Here is a 13579-nt window from a genome sequence, read left to right as displayed (position 1 = left end):
TGTGGACGTGACAATATTTCGGCTTCTGCAGGACTCTATTTTTACGTGGCGGCAGCAGCGAGGTGTTGGCTCACGTCCCGCCTGTGCGTGGGTGCTGCAGGAGTCATCTGAGCCCGGGGTGCGTTGGTGTTGGAGCGGCTGCCGTGAGGGCACGCTGCCGCAGCTCCCGCTCCCCCGGGCTCCTTGCGCCGGCCGGCCACGCAGCAGCGGTGCTTCGGGTGGCATTTCCACTCTCCAAGGGAGTCAATGCAGGAATGCCGGAGGATACAGGTACAGTGTGAGAACCCCACGTTTTGGAGAGCCTAAACCCAAAATGATTTGTTTTTCATCTGGAGGTGCAGTAACTAAATCGCTGATACTGTCATGAGAATAATTATTCTGTGTTTACATGGAAACGCAGCAGAGTGGAGGGAGGTGGTTAAACATTGATCTTAAATAATGCTTCATATTCTTTTAATTATGTGAATGATGATTTGGAAATTATAATGATTCTGGCACTTAGCTGACAGCTCAATTTGAAAACTTTCCTCATTTTGTTTAATTTAAATTGACTTTAGAGTTTATATTAGACTGAAAATTAGAAAAAAATACCCAGTGCTTTATGTAGATATATTGGAGTTCTGTTTCTATATCCTTTCTCACTGTAATCTTCTAAACTCACACAAAAATAACCTTTACATTGCTGCAGTAATTGTTCCTAAAATTCAGCAGAGATTTTTACTAACTGGCTTTGGATTTCATAAAGATTTTAATATAATAATGAGGGCAGGAGGTTAGCTCATGCTAGGCTTGTCTATGTGATGTGAATTTTGCACTGAGCATATGGTGAGATTTGCAGCTCTTGTGTGCTGAGTACTTGTGCTGTGTTGCATCTATGCATGGTTGTATTTGCAGTCTGCCGGATAACACCTTCGACTCTGATCCCTGAACTCTGTAATTAGTGGTAAAAGCAGAGTTTGCTTCAGTTGTGATGTCTGCCTACTGTCCTGTATCAGCTATAGGTTTCTGTTTTGGTTATGATCCATAAGGAAGTGATGGAAAAGGCATGAAATGCTTTTCTTAGTGCCAATGGAAAAGCACTGTAAAAGCTGTTGTTTATAAGTAGTAGGTATGCATTTCAAAAAGGACCACGATTCTTGAACCATGTTATTTTGCATTTTTGGACTATGTGAATTAATTCAATTAAATAGAGACCTACTATTATAAAGATTTATTGAATTTGCTGAATTGCCCATTTTACGGTGTAGGAACTAAGAGAAGCAGTACAAGTGCTTTGTTGTAGGAGCTACAGCAGAGGTCTCAGAAAGAGCAGTGAGGATTTCTGGGGGAACGGCTGGTCCTGCTCAGTGCAGAAAAGCCCCGTTGAGGAAGCTGGTGAGCTCATATGCACTGGCCTGGGGACAGTTCAGCCCTCTGTATGGCCAGCTCGAGGGCTTGAGGGACTATGTAATATGGACATTCAAGGCAAAACTTCTTTAGCTTTCCCTTTATCCTTGTAATCTTCTGCTTTGTGGTGAGATGTGTGGAATAAAAAGGTATTGTGTCATAATGACAAGGCACTGTAAAGCATGCAAACGCGTTTAAACTGCTTTTAACACAAGCTGCTGATTGAGAAATATGGTAAAACAAATTACCACTGGATACTTAACATGCTCTTGCAGAACATCTGTTTCTAATTCGTCTGCTGCTGGACAGGTTTGCCCCATCCATTTGGGCACATGTGGTCCTCGCTGCCCCGGTGCATGGCTCACCGGGGTACATAGCCAGGCCGGGCTGGGGAATTGCTCTTCCCTGCTGCCGAGCGCAGTTGGAAGGATGGATGGGGAAAGCTTGTGGTTCCCCATTTCACAATTGCTCTTTTTCTCATCCTTTCTGTGGAAAGGACCTTCGAGGTCTCAGGCCCCCACAGGGTTCCATAATGAATCTGCAGTTCTTAGGAACAAAAAAAATCCCAATCCCCTTATCTAAAGTAAATTTATAGCTCACACCCATGCAGTTCTCTGAACACCGCATGTAATACTGTATTACTTATTACTGTCTTACATTACCCTTACCCCCGCACCAGCCCTGGAAGAACTCCTAGTCACTGTATTTTACACATGGACACAAGGCAGGGTGGGAGCAGGGGCCAGCTTTAGGCACTTAAAACCAGGAATAACTATCACAGGATATTTAGAGGCACTTAAATGCTTGTTTCCTTTGCTTTCATCTGGGTGTTTTTAAATCCAACCCTGAGTGTTTTGACTGAGGCGACACAAGAAGGGTTTGGCAAAAAACCAACTTGAACTTCAATCTCTAATTCCGGTTGGGTGCTGCTGCACTCATCTGTTTCTCCTTTAATCTGCTCAGAGAAGATTGCAAATTTAATTCTCCTCTGGGCTGCTGTGAACCACACCCTCCTCAAATCAGTGGATACAGCATTTCAGCAATCAATACTTCTGTCCTGTTTCTCAAATACTTAACAAGTAAATGGCATTTGGGTTTTATATTTGTTTATTTTGATTTTCAGTAACCATCTCTAGCTATAGGGATGAAAGGTTTCGTTGTCAACACAGAGATAATTTTCTGCTGATTCCTTCATGAAAAATAATACCCATTAACAGAGCTGTGCAGTTTTGGTTCAGAGTTGTAATGTGGACTTTGCCTTTGTTGAAAAAGCTGTACAATTTGGTAATTTTAGATATTAATATCTTTCTAGTATTTTTTTTTTTCCTCAAACAAAATGTTTACATCTCATGGAGCAAGTGTAATGAGTTGTGAAGAAGGGATGTTCCTGGTGAATTTATGGAGGACCCAGTAGTGCTCATAGTTGCTAAAGAAAATGGATGTAGTTTTTCTGCTGGTGGAGGGTTGTTGTTGAAGGCAAACGATACTGTATTTGTATGAGCCTGAAATGGCAAGGCTTGTACTTTTTTAACTCAGCCTCCAGAACAGGATGAAAAACCCCCCAAACAACCCAGAAAAAGAACAGAGGAGGCGATACCCTCCCCACCTCTTTGATTTTCCTTTTACTGTTGCCTTTAGGTTCTGTTTCTGCAGTATCCATCCAGGAGTCTTGGTGAGGAATTAGCACTTGCCCTGCATTGAGAGGTAATAGTTGGGATTATGGAAACTTGTTCTTTAGGAATAAAATATTTGTTTATGTGACAACAAAATATTGTTGTCTCTTCATTCAAATTACACCTTACTTTAGTTCACAGTGCTCTTTAAAAATGTCCATATGAAATATCACAGAAGGCCAGGTTGGGTGGGGCTTTGAGCAACCGGGTCTGGTGGAAGGTGTCCCTGCCCATGGCAGGGGGGCTGGAACTAGATGATCTTTATGGTCCCTTCTGACCCAAACCACTCTAGGATTCTATTGTGGCATTTAGCCTTTGTAATTTCATGCTTCTGAAATCACCAAATCTAATAAATTTTTTTCAGAACAGGGTTAAAAAATGTGGAGTAAATGGGATATGTGGCCTTATTCGTGTTCATATATTGAACAAAGCATGTGAAAGTCTTTATTATTAAACTTCATATTTGAGTATATTCTTTGATATATACTCATTGTTCTATATAAACTTCGTGTTTAAATGTATATTCTTAAGCATGACACTTCTTAACTTTTCAGTACTTGATTTCCAAGCTCAGTGATGGCTTCTGTGGGTTCTTATGCTAAGTTAAAACAAAGTGCACCAAACTGGGAAAAGCATTATGACTGTGTCGAATTCTGCCGTTTCTGGCCATGTGTTTCTTCATCAAGTCTGTAATCTACCATGAAGATTTCTTTCATTTCGCTGTTGGAGAGTCTGATAGCAAAGGGGTTTGTCATCCTCTGCATGGACCTGTCCTAGGTGGGATCTTTTGCCAAGGGTTTGATTTCCCTCAGCAGTTTGCTCACAGCAGAGAGAAGGTGACATTTCCCATCCCAGGCTCTGGAGCAGAGCATGACCAGGGACTCGCAAATCTTCTCCCTTCTGCCACAGCCGTCAGCTTGTCTTGTGCTGCTTCCAAAACACTCCTGGCTCAGCCAAATCTCATCCTCAGTCCTTGCACCTCATCCTGATCCCCACTGCTGTTAAATCTTACCTAGTGTAGCAATGCCGAAGGAGCTGTGCTTATTCAAAGGGTTTGGGCTTTTTTGACCACATATTGTGGATTTTCATCGAACCAGTGTACCCATCACTAAATCCATCTCTGTCAAGCTTCAGCCTTTACTCCATGTACTTCCAAAACCAGGGTGCTATGCTTTCTTTTTAACATGGACAAAAAATAGATTGTATCCTATTCTTTTTTTTCACCTTTATAAGAAGGTTAAACAGTTTGTCTGAAATTTCCCCTGAAGAAATAAGCTCAAGAAACCGAACGTGAATAATGTCTATGGAAATAGTAAGTTTGGCAAAGTTACAAGCACACTGAAAACAAAATAACAAGCGATACCACTGTCCCCTCTTCCCCGTGATACTTGCAGCAAGTGCATATGTCTCGACCAAGCAGTATAGAAGTAAATCTAAGGAATATATCTTGTCTGACAATTTTTTAATAAACTATCGCTAATTCAGTAAGGCCTACCTATCCAAAGTTTCAGAATTATGTGCTGCATAGACTGTTGGAGAGGGGCTGAGTCTTGACATCAGAAATATGTGAGCACAGGACATTTGGCAAGATTGTTGGCAGTGATGTTCCCAGCAGACAGGTCTTGTACACCAAAGAAGTGCTGTGGAAAGTGTTTGCTAGTTCATTTCTTGCCAGTTTTTGTGCTTGTCAAAAAGTGAGTGCAGTCAGGTCTTTTAAGGGTTTAGGGATTGGTGGAGATATCTCTGCTAGAGCAGAATGCAGTCTGGGAGAAAGGGAAATTTGGAGAATCAGGCATTCATTCGTATTTCTGTTTAGAAGAAGTCATTTAAAGTTAAGAAGGAAGTTTCTAGTTTCATTAAATTCTACAAATCAGGGTATAATGTCAGCATTTAATTTTTAATGAGCTCCTTAGTTATGATATGATGAGTAGTCTCAGATCATTGCATTCCATCAGTAATTCACTGTTTCACTCATTAAATATGTTGATTGTATCTTCTGCTGCTTCAGAGACTGATTTTGGTGCATAAAGGCATAAAAGTAGAAAGCTGAAAATTGCCATGTAAACATATTTCCTTAAATATGATGAGAAAGTTAAAATGTTTGGTTCACTAGTATAGTTTCTCAAAATTGTCAGCCGTTGCAATTTCAACATAAAGTATAATGTATTTTAAAATATTGAAACTTAAACTAATGTATCATTAATTATGTCAATTTGTGCTAGATGAAAGAATAAGTATTTAAAACTATCTTCAGAAGCAGAGTTTTATAATGAGCCTGAAGGCACTGTATTCCCACTGGAGTTTTGTGTGAAATACTGCGTAGCTTAGTTCTGAACTGAGAGAAGAGCAAAATAGTTATTCATCTGTCTACTACACATATTGTAAATATGATTTGTGTTACTTCAAGATTAATGGAAGAATTCCAACAGAAATAATAGATCTTTTCCTTTTCAATTTATTTTATAGCTGAGTTGTTGGTTTTTTTGAATTATAAACCTTGATCCAGAGACCTGAAGAGAAGCAAATGTGTGACGTCGTCCTGCCCTGCGCTGGGTACCACATGCATCGTGGAAAGCAAGGCTTTATGTTTTCTGCCGCTTTGCAACAATTTTCACAATTCAAAAAAGAAGTTTGCAACAATTTTCAATTTTCTGCTGCTTTGTAATATGTGCAGCATTGAACTCTCATGTGCAAGAAAACATAAAAATGACGCTTTCTCTGGAAATGTGACAGTATTTTCACTTTAGGGAAATGGGGTATTCTTGGTGTGGAGGGCTTCCCTCGGGGCAATATGGAAGTGCGTCTGGATCATAGAATCATAGAACAGTTTTGGTTGGAAGAGACCTTCAAGATCAAGTCCAACCTTTGTCCTAGCTCTGTCAACACCACTGAACCATGTCCCTAAGTACATCTACCCCTCTCTTAAACAGCTCCAGGGATGGTGACCCCACCACCTCCCTGGGCAGCCTGTTCCAATGCCTGACAACCCTTTCAGTAAAGAAATTCTTCCTAATGTCCAGCCTGAGTCTCCCCTGGTGCAGCTTAAGGCCATTTGCCCTTGGGTCCCTCCAGCCCACGCTCTGCACAGTGGCTGAGGCTGCTCAGCCAGGTTGCTGCCCTGCCCGTGGGACACACCACGGCACAAGATTGCGGCCCTCTGCATACCTCCGCACTGGACAGGTGCTGAAGCCTCTGGAGAGATGCTGTTCCAAAAGCCTTAGCCATGGGAAGAGTCGAGCGTGAAAAAAGTCAAATGTTTAATAGTTCCAATCAGAATTTTATATTTCAAATGTAACTTTTTAGGCTAAAATGTTCTGGGTATGGTCCGCTCTTTTTAAGTCAAGTGTTCCATGAATTAAGTGCTACAAATTAGAAGCTTATTAGTAATTCTGGTGGGAGCAAACCTTCTTTATCCATAGTTACAAACTTTTAGCAGCTACTCTACTAAGTAACTCAGGAAAATAACTCTGTTTCAGTTCCTTACAGGGTTGATTCTTTTTCAGGGAGAGTAGTTTGTTTTGGGCAGGTTACAGTAAAGAGAAATTCTCACGTCAAAAGTTAAGTATTGCGAAGTTCAGAGTTTCCTTCGTTTTCTTTTGAGGAGTGTCAGACCTTCATGTTAGCTTGAACCGTGGGCGCTGTTTGCTCTGTGTAGATTTGGGCATCTGCCTTTCTATAAACTTCTAATTGCCTATCGTGATGTGTTGTTTTTTTTGGAGATGTGCTTAATTATAACCAGGGCTTCAGTAATCGCTCCAAAGTTCACATTGCCTCAAGCAGGACTTTTTTGACAATCCCAGAATGGGTAATTTCAGCAGATAAGGTAGAATGCTAATGGGTGTTGAGTAATGCTATGGGCAGCTTTATCCCCTGTATCTCCTTGGGGAAAAAAAAACCCACCGCTTTACTTACAGGAGTAGAAAGTGACAGTTTGGACAAAACTTGCAGAAACTTCCCTGGGAGACTGGGTGGGAGGCTCAGCATCTCATTGAAGTACTGACTCCTTAAAGTCAGTGGATGTGGAAAGGCCTTTTAAAAGGTATCACCACAAGGTGCTGGCGGTGGGTATGAGAATAGAGAAGGAAGAGCAGCAAGGTCAGATATTACAGAACAAGAGCTGGATGACGCTCACTTACCAATTTTGGTATCATCTGTTATCATATGTGTACATAGGGACAGTACCATCACTGCCTCTCTATAGCATCCCTACCTATGGTGATGGTATAGGCATTACTGTTGTTTTGTTGTTGTTTTAATTAAAATAAATTTTATGGGTATTTTTTTCCGCCCTTTTTTTTTTTTTTTTTCAGAAGCCTTTTTTTTTCTGAAATAGCAACTCTGATATTACAATAGGAACAGAAACTAAAGGTCTTGGCCAGTCTGAGTTTAACCCAGCCTCTTAGAAATTTACTAACCGTTTCGCAGCAGTCTCGTACAAAAAGTTACTACCCTATTATTCTTTGAATGTTGATGAAAGAAAAGGGTTACACAGCAGTGGCGTTATCCTTTGACTAAACCCTGAAGGGAAACATATCTGATTCCCATTCATACTCAGGGTATTGGCCTATGAGAGGTTGCTCTATCTTGACTGGTTGGTTGGTAAGTTTATTTTCAAGTCAAAATTAAAAAAAATCAATCACTTCAAAATACACAATCCAACCTTAGAATAAGCGTGCCACATTACAGAAGAAGAATGTCATTAAATATGTAATTTACTTAAAATGCTTGCTATATTTTCCTGTTATTAGTTCTTCTTCACATAGGAAAAAAAGCCCAGTTTGAGTCACAGTACAGCCCCTTTATAATGAGCTGCCTTGATGTTTGCTCTCTAGACTCTTAAGTACACTGCGATAAAAAATCAATGCAAGTGCTGCAGCAGAATTGCAAGAATAAGGTGATATCTCAGCTGTTCCGCATAACACACTGGGGTACCAATTTTTATTGTTATTAACAGCCCAATAAATGCAATTTCTAATTTACATCACAAGATGGCAGCAAATTTTTAAATCACTTACTATTTTACTAACCTAGGTAAACCTAATCTCTTGGAATCGTGGTTTTCTTAGAAAATGACAGCAACCTTTGTTTAATGATCAGATGTACGTGGTATTTATAGGGATGTCAATGTTTCAAAATATGAACTCAGAACACCTACGGTATTTCTATCTTAAAATCAGTGACAAAGGCAATTACCTTGAACTTTAAAGATCAGTAGCTCATAGTGTGATAGTTACTAAATCCCATTAAAGGTATTTTGGATAGTATTTTATCTATTTTTTTCTATATATCTATATCTTTTATCTCTAGTGTTTGACTTCTTGAAGAGAAAATGTGACAATGCATTTTTTTAAAGTTAGACAGAGGCTCTCAATACTTGATCGTGTGGATTCTTTCCTCTGTATGCCATTCTGATTTATTTTTGAAATGTTTGCATGCATGAGTTTTGAAAGTTACGAAATGAGAACCTTGGCTCAGCTCCTTTAGCAGATCTTTTCTCCTGTGCTGACCAATACGAGAAGTTAAAACTGTATTATCTGTTTGATCTGGTTTGTCCCGGGTTTTAATTGCCGTTATTTGTAGGTCTTACAGAAGATGCATCTGATGGCCTTTAAAATGCTCTGCCTTTTGTTTTCTCTTGCAGTTTCACAACCACAGGCTGTACACAGCCAACTGGAGAAGCCATCAAGTACTGCAATTCTCTGCAATAACTGTGGAAACCCATGCAAAGGAGAAGTTTTGAGAGTTCAGAACAAATATTTCCATATTAAGTGCTTTGTTTGCAAAGGTAAGCATTTATGACAGCTGATCCTATGAGTAGGGCGTTAACACTGTTTGTGTGACTTAATGGTCCTGGAAACTTCACAAGCCTATTTCAGAATTCCATCTGTGCCTGAAAGGATTTACTGTAAACTCTATGACTGCTTACCGTAACATTATAAACATCCTAAATCCTAAAAATGGAATATATTTTGAATTGATATAAACCTGTGCAGTTTACTATAGAGTTGGGCCCTGAAGAAGAACCAGTTGGGAGAACTGGTAGTGACTGAAACATGGTGCAGGGTTAGCAGAGAATTAACATTTACAAAGAAACTTGGAGGTAGTCCCTGTCCCAGCCTTCTATTGCATGCCATAGGGTAGGCCATGGCCACATCTGTTCACACTCTCTTGTGTTGGACTGTGATGTTTCAATCCCGGTGTGACCCTCTGTGCTTTTCCATTTTTTGGGGGGGAACTACTTGGTTTGCTCTGCTAGGTTAGTGCCCGGCTGTGATCTAATATTGACACATTGTGAATGGCAGAAGGATGGTCAAGGAAATAGGGAATTAACTGATACAACATCACTTTTGTAGATACTTGGTTGTTTGAAAAACTATATGGAAGTTGCAAATATCTGATTTGTTTTGAATGTGCAAATGAGTTAAAGTAAACTGATGTTTACTGGGCAACGTGCTTACTTCATTATTAAGCAGTACTTCAAATGACATTATTAATTCTTGTAGCACAGCCTAGAAACATGAGCATAGCTCTGGTCCCAGCTGTGTTAATGTGACTATTTCCATTTCTATTTGGAGGAAACTATCAGAAAGAAAGCTGTCATTATCTGTCAGCTACACTGGCTTAATCCCATGGGATTAAGTATATAGTATTCAATACCTGAGTCAATCTTTAATGAGTTAGACAGGATTAAATGTTCAGCTCAATAATTGTGTTCTTTGCAAAATTACAGGGCAAGAAAAATAAGCATTGTGCACTATCCTAAATATCAAAAATATTTTGGTCACCTATTCAGAACCAGAATGGTATTTAAAGCAGGGCACAGCCCATACACACCTCTTTCAAACTCTTTCAAAGTCACCCATTCTTACATCAAATTTTATTATCAAATTAGTTTTTCAGACCTAACTCAGGAAGAGAGCATCTAATTTGTTATTCAGGAGTCTTGTCTCCTGCATGAAGTCTCAGTAACATGCTGGTATGTGCTCCATATAATTACCTTGATGAAATCCAAGCTCCCTTTTATACAGATCTGCTGTAAGAAAACGTTCAAAAGTCCTGCGAAGGGAACAAGACACTATACATCCATGTTTTCATTTCATAGGGCATCTCCTTTTAGAGGTTCCCGGGTCATCCACAAATGCAGCAAGCAACTTCTGAAACTATTCACTGATCCCAAATTTAGGCAGAGTGGAGGCTTTTTTCCCCACCCCCATGCAGAAGATGATGATGAAGGTACTGTAGAAGCTGCATTGCCCCACGTGTCTGTATGAGATAAGGAGGAGTTTGTTCGCTTCAGGCACATCTTGGATAAAATGAGAAAAAAATCACTATGTTAACAAGGAAGAAGCAGGGTAGCATCTGTCAGCCACCCATCAGACTCTCAGCTGGCACAGGAGATAGTGTCAGAGACGTGTGGTTAAACTGCGTCTTGGTGTCAGGGCTCTTGGAGTGCTTATATTCCTCCTTACTAATCATTTTGCCAAGTGCTAAGTTTACAAACACATGGTTGGTTTTTCCCCCCCTCATTATTTAAATGTCATAATTTCTTTTATCACTTTTCAAGGGTTTCCATCAATTTGCTGGCATCCTTCTGGAGTCTGTTTTTGTTTTGTTTCTGGGTTTTATTTGTTACTTAAGAAGCATAAGTTGCTGTCTTGTGTGGATTTACCGTGTTGTTACGTGAGAAGAGCTTAGGAACAGGACAGAGCACTGAACATACATTTTACTAGCTAACATGAAGGGGAAAAAATATCAGGTTAGGCAAACGTGATTTGGACTTTTAATCATATACTCAAATCAATGAATAAATTGTTAATGTGTTAGGATTTAGCAAAAAAAATGATATTCAATTCCCCTGGTCAGTTAATCACTTACCTCCTGTCAGCCTTGGAGGAGAGGTTTGTGTCATGCCCCCTTTTCTGAACCCCTTTTCTTGTCATGCCGCTGGACTGTTGTGCATGGGCAGGGTGGTGATCCTGGGAATATATTTACCTTACAGTTGACTCCTCCCTGTGGTGCATTTATTTTGATGGTATTCAGCGATGCAGTTTGCCCCCTCTCGCCTCATCCGCCAAAGATAGCACCTTGAAAGAGGCTGCGTGTCCAGTGCCCAGTGCAGCTGCAGGACAGTCCCAGGACAGATAATCCCATGTGTGGGCTGGCTGCATTGCTCCACTAAGCTGCCTGCCTGCTTAGGTTGACTGTCTCTGTATTAAAACATCTCAGAGCCGTCATCAGAAAACCTTAGGTATTTGTAAAACTGCAGAAAATTATGTTCCTTCTCACAGTATTTACAGGTGTATGATGATGGAGACCACAAACTGACAAAGAGCCCGTGAAGAAGAATGACAAATGACCATGTCTTGAGAGGGTGACTAGAGGTATTTGAGGTCTGTTTGAATGACTTGATCAGTGACAGACGATATTACACTGGAAGAAGTCACACTTACCTTTTTGAATATGTGCGAAATGTGGAACAATTTCTGTGATAGTGTTGGATAAATTATAAGGTTTCAGGGAGGCAGAGACATTTAGTTGTTTCAATTTTTTTAGGATGGAAAGTTACTTTTCCCTATTGCCATACTGCCTCCTGATTATTCCTATGGGTTCTATGAGTTTCAGAATGGTGACAGCAAGTAGGCAGATGCCTTTTGTATTTAAATTAAATTATATAACCAAGGAAGGTTAGTATAAAGTCATTCATTCCAATCAAGTTCTTCTTACGTTCCCTAGATAGTGATTCTAAACAATTCTAAGAAAAGTTTTAAAAATTGAACAATTCTTCTCCTTATTCAAGACTGAGGTACATATCCAGATTAATAATTTTAGTAGCAATGCTGTGAAGTTCTGCTAGTTTTCCTCAGTACCAAAGTTTACTAGGACTTATGGATGTAAATAGTCGTTACAAATAAGGTTTATACTCATACCTATTATATATATTATTTCTTGTTAAGGTGCACATCTAATTGCTAGTAAAAGGCTGTAGGGAACATGCCATCTAGCCTCACTTCAAATTTTTACTCAAACTTTACTTTAAAATATCTTTAAAGTATCTCCCATTTTAATTTGGTTTAATAAAAATGCATTTATAATAGAATAGATGCCTTTGAAATAATAAGGCAAACATTCATTAGGTGTCAAGGGCTTTAGTTCCCATGTTTGCGAATCCTCTTACTATTTCTTACCACTGTAATGAAAGCACCATGGAAAATGACAAAAGGTGATAAAATATTGATGACTCAGACTATCAAATTAAATTGTGTTGTCTAGTTCATTCTGAGGGTGTCTGTCAGGTCAGGACTGCTTCTCATATAGTGTATGGTAATAGGCAAATACTCACTTGGAGCTTGATTACAACAGTATGATTTAGTGAGCCCATAGAAACGCAGACTAATGCAGAATTATAGATAGGAGAGATGTAGGTGCTGAGCTTATATTATCCTGGGTAGCCTCTTTGATCTTTCATAAAGATAGAATTTACTTTGTTTTAAGAGTGTTTGTCAAGTATTTCTTTTTCTGTGATATGACAGCATCCTGGCATTTCCATAGTAGCAGTAACCTACTTAGGAAATATTGGTAGTGTGAATCAAAGCCAGATATTCTTAGGGAGTCTGGATAGTTTAATTACTATAGCTTTATATAAAATCAGAAAGTACACTTTACAATATTTTATATCTTCACTCTAGCAGACCAAATAATGGACAATCTATAGTGCATTTGCAAATCTATTTGCATGCAAAAATCCTGCTGCCTCCACCCTAGTTAAATGGGAAAATCCTTGCAATCCTGGAAAAAGCTGTTCTTTGTACAGGATTAGTCATATGTGAGAAGAACCATAACTCATATCTTTGTCCTTTACTGCTTTGGTCTTGATGAAATATAGTAAGTTTGCAGTCCAAGCCACATGACCATTGTCCTAGCTTCACTATGTACAAGTCTGCCTTGTTTTACCCCTAATCAAAATTCACTGGATTGCTGTCTTGCTATGGATGCAGCACATGCAGTCTTCCATGCCATCACAGCTAGCACTTTCAAGCGTACTTTTTTCCCCATGAATTTTCATCTGTTTGTTTAATTAACCTCTTAGAACATATCACATCTTCAGCTTAGAGTTGGGAATGTGGTTCTGTGGGTCAGTGTTTCTGATTCTTGTGGGATTACAGTTTTCTGGGAATTGTGAAAAAGCCCTGGGCTGGATATGTCACTTCTATGCCGTCTTTCAGTAGAACATACACCACGACCCAGAGTTATATCATTTGTTATGAAGCCATATTGTTGGGAAGGGCTAGGACAGAATATTTGGTGAAAAGGTTAAAAACATTGAGCAACTTGGTAGTAGAAGTGATTTGTTTGTTAAATCAAATGCATCTGCTAGGATATAAATATGTGAAAAGCTACGCTGAGCAATCTGAGGGACTCGCGTTTGAACATAGCTATGGGGTTTCACGTTTCAGAGTGGGAGTCATTTACGGGAAGCTCACTAGTAATACTTCTGAGTCCCAACTTTTGGCCAAGCAGTA

At 39.6% G+C, this 13579-nt stretch overlaps 1 protein-coding gene across 1 annotated transcript in view; it reads left to right on the top strand.

Moving 5' to 3' along the window:
* Positions 1-254: 254 nt before the first annotated feature.
* Positions 255-13579, top strand: part of ABLIM2 (actin binding LIM protein family member 2) — a 113041-nt gene continuing 99716 nt past the window's right edge. The window contains exons 1-2 of the mRNA XM_086464636.1: positions 255-270; positions 8701-8844. Coding sequence (XP_086320762.1) covers positions 255-270; positions 8701-8844 — 160 coding nt within the window. The remainder of the gene's footprint in view (positions 271-8700; positions 8845-13579) is intronic.

This window comes from Leptosomus discolor, chromosome 4, assembly GCF_034619465.1.
Source record: "Leptosomus discolor isolate bLepDis1 chromosome 4, bLepDis1.hap2, whole genome shotgun sequence".
In the NCBI taxonomy this organism is placed as follows: domain Eukaryota; kingdom Metazoa; phylum Chordata; class Aves; order Leptosomiformes; family Leptosomidae; genus Leptosomus; species Leptosomus discolor.
This window is presented reverse-complemented; position numbering and strand designations above follow the sequence as displayed.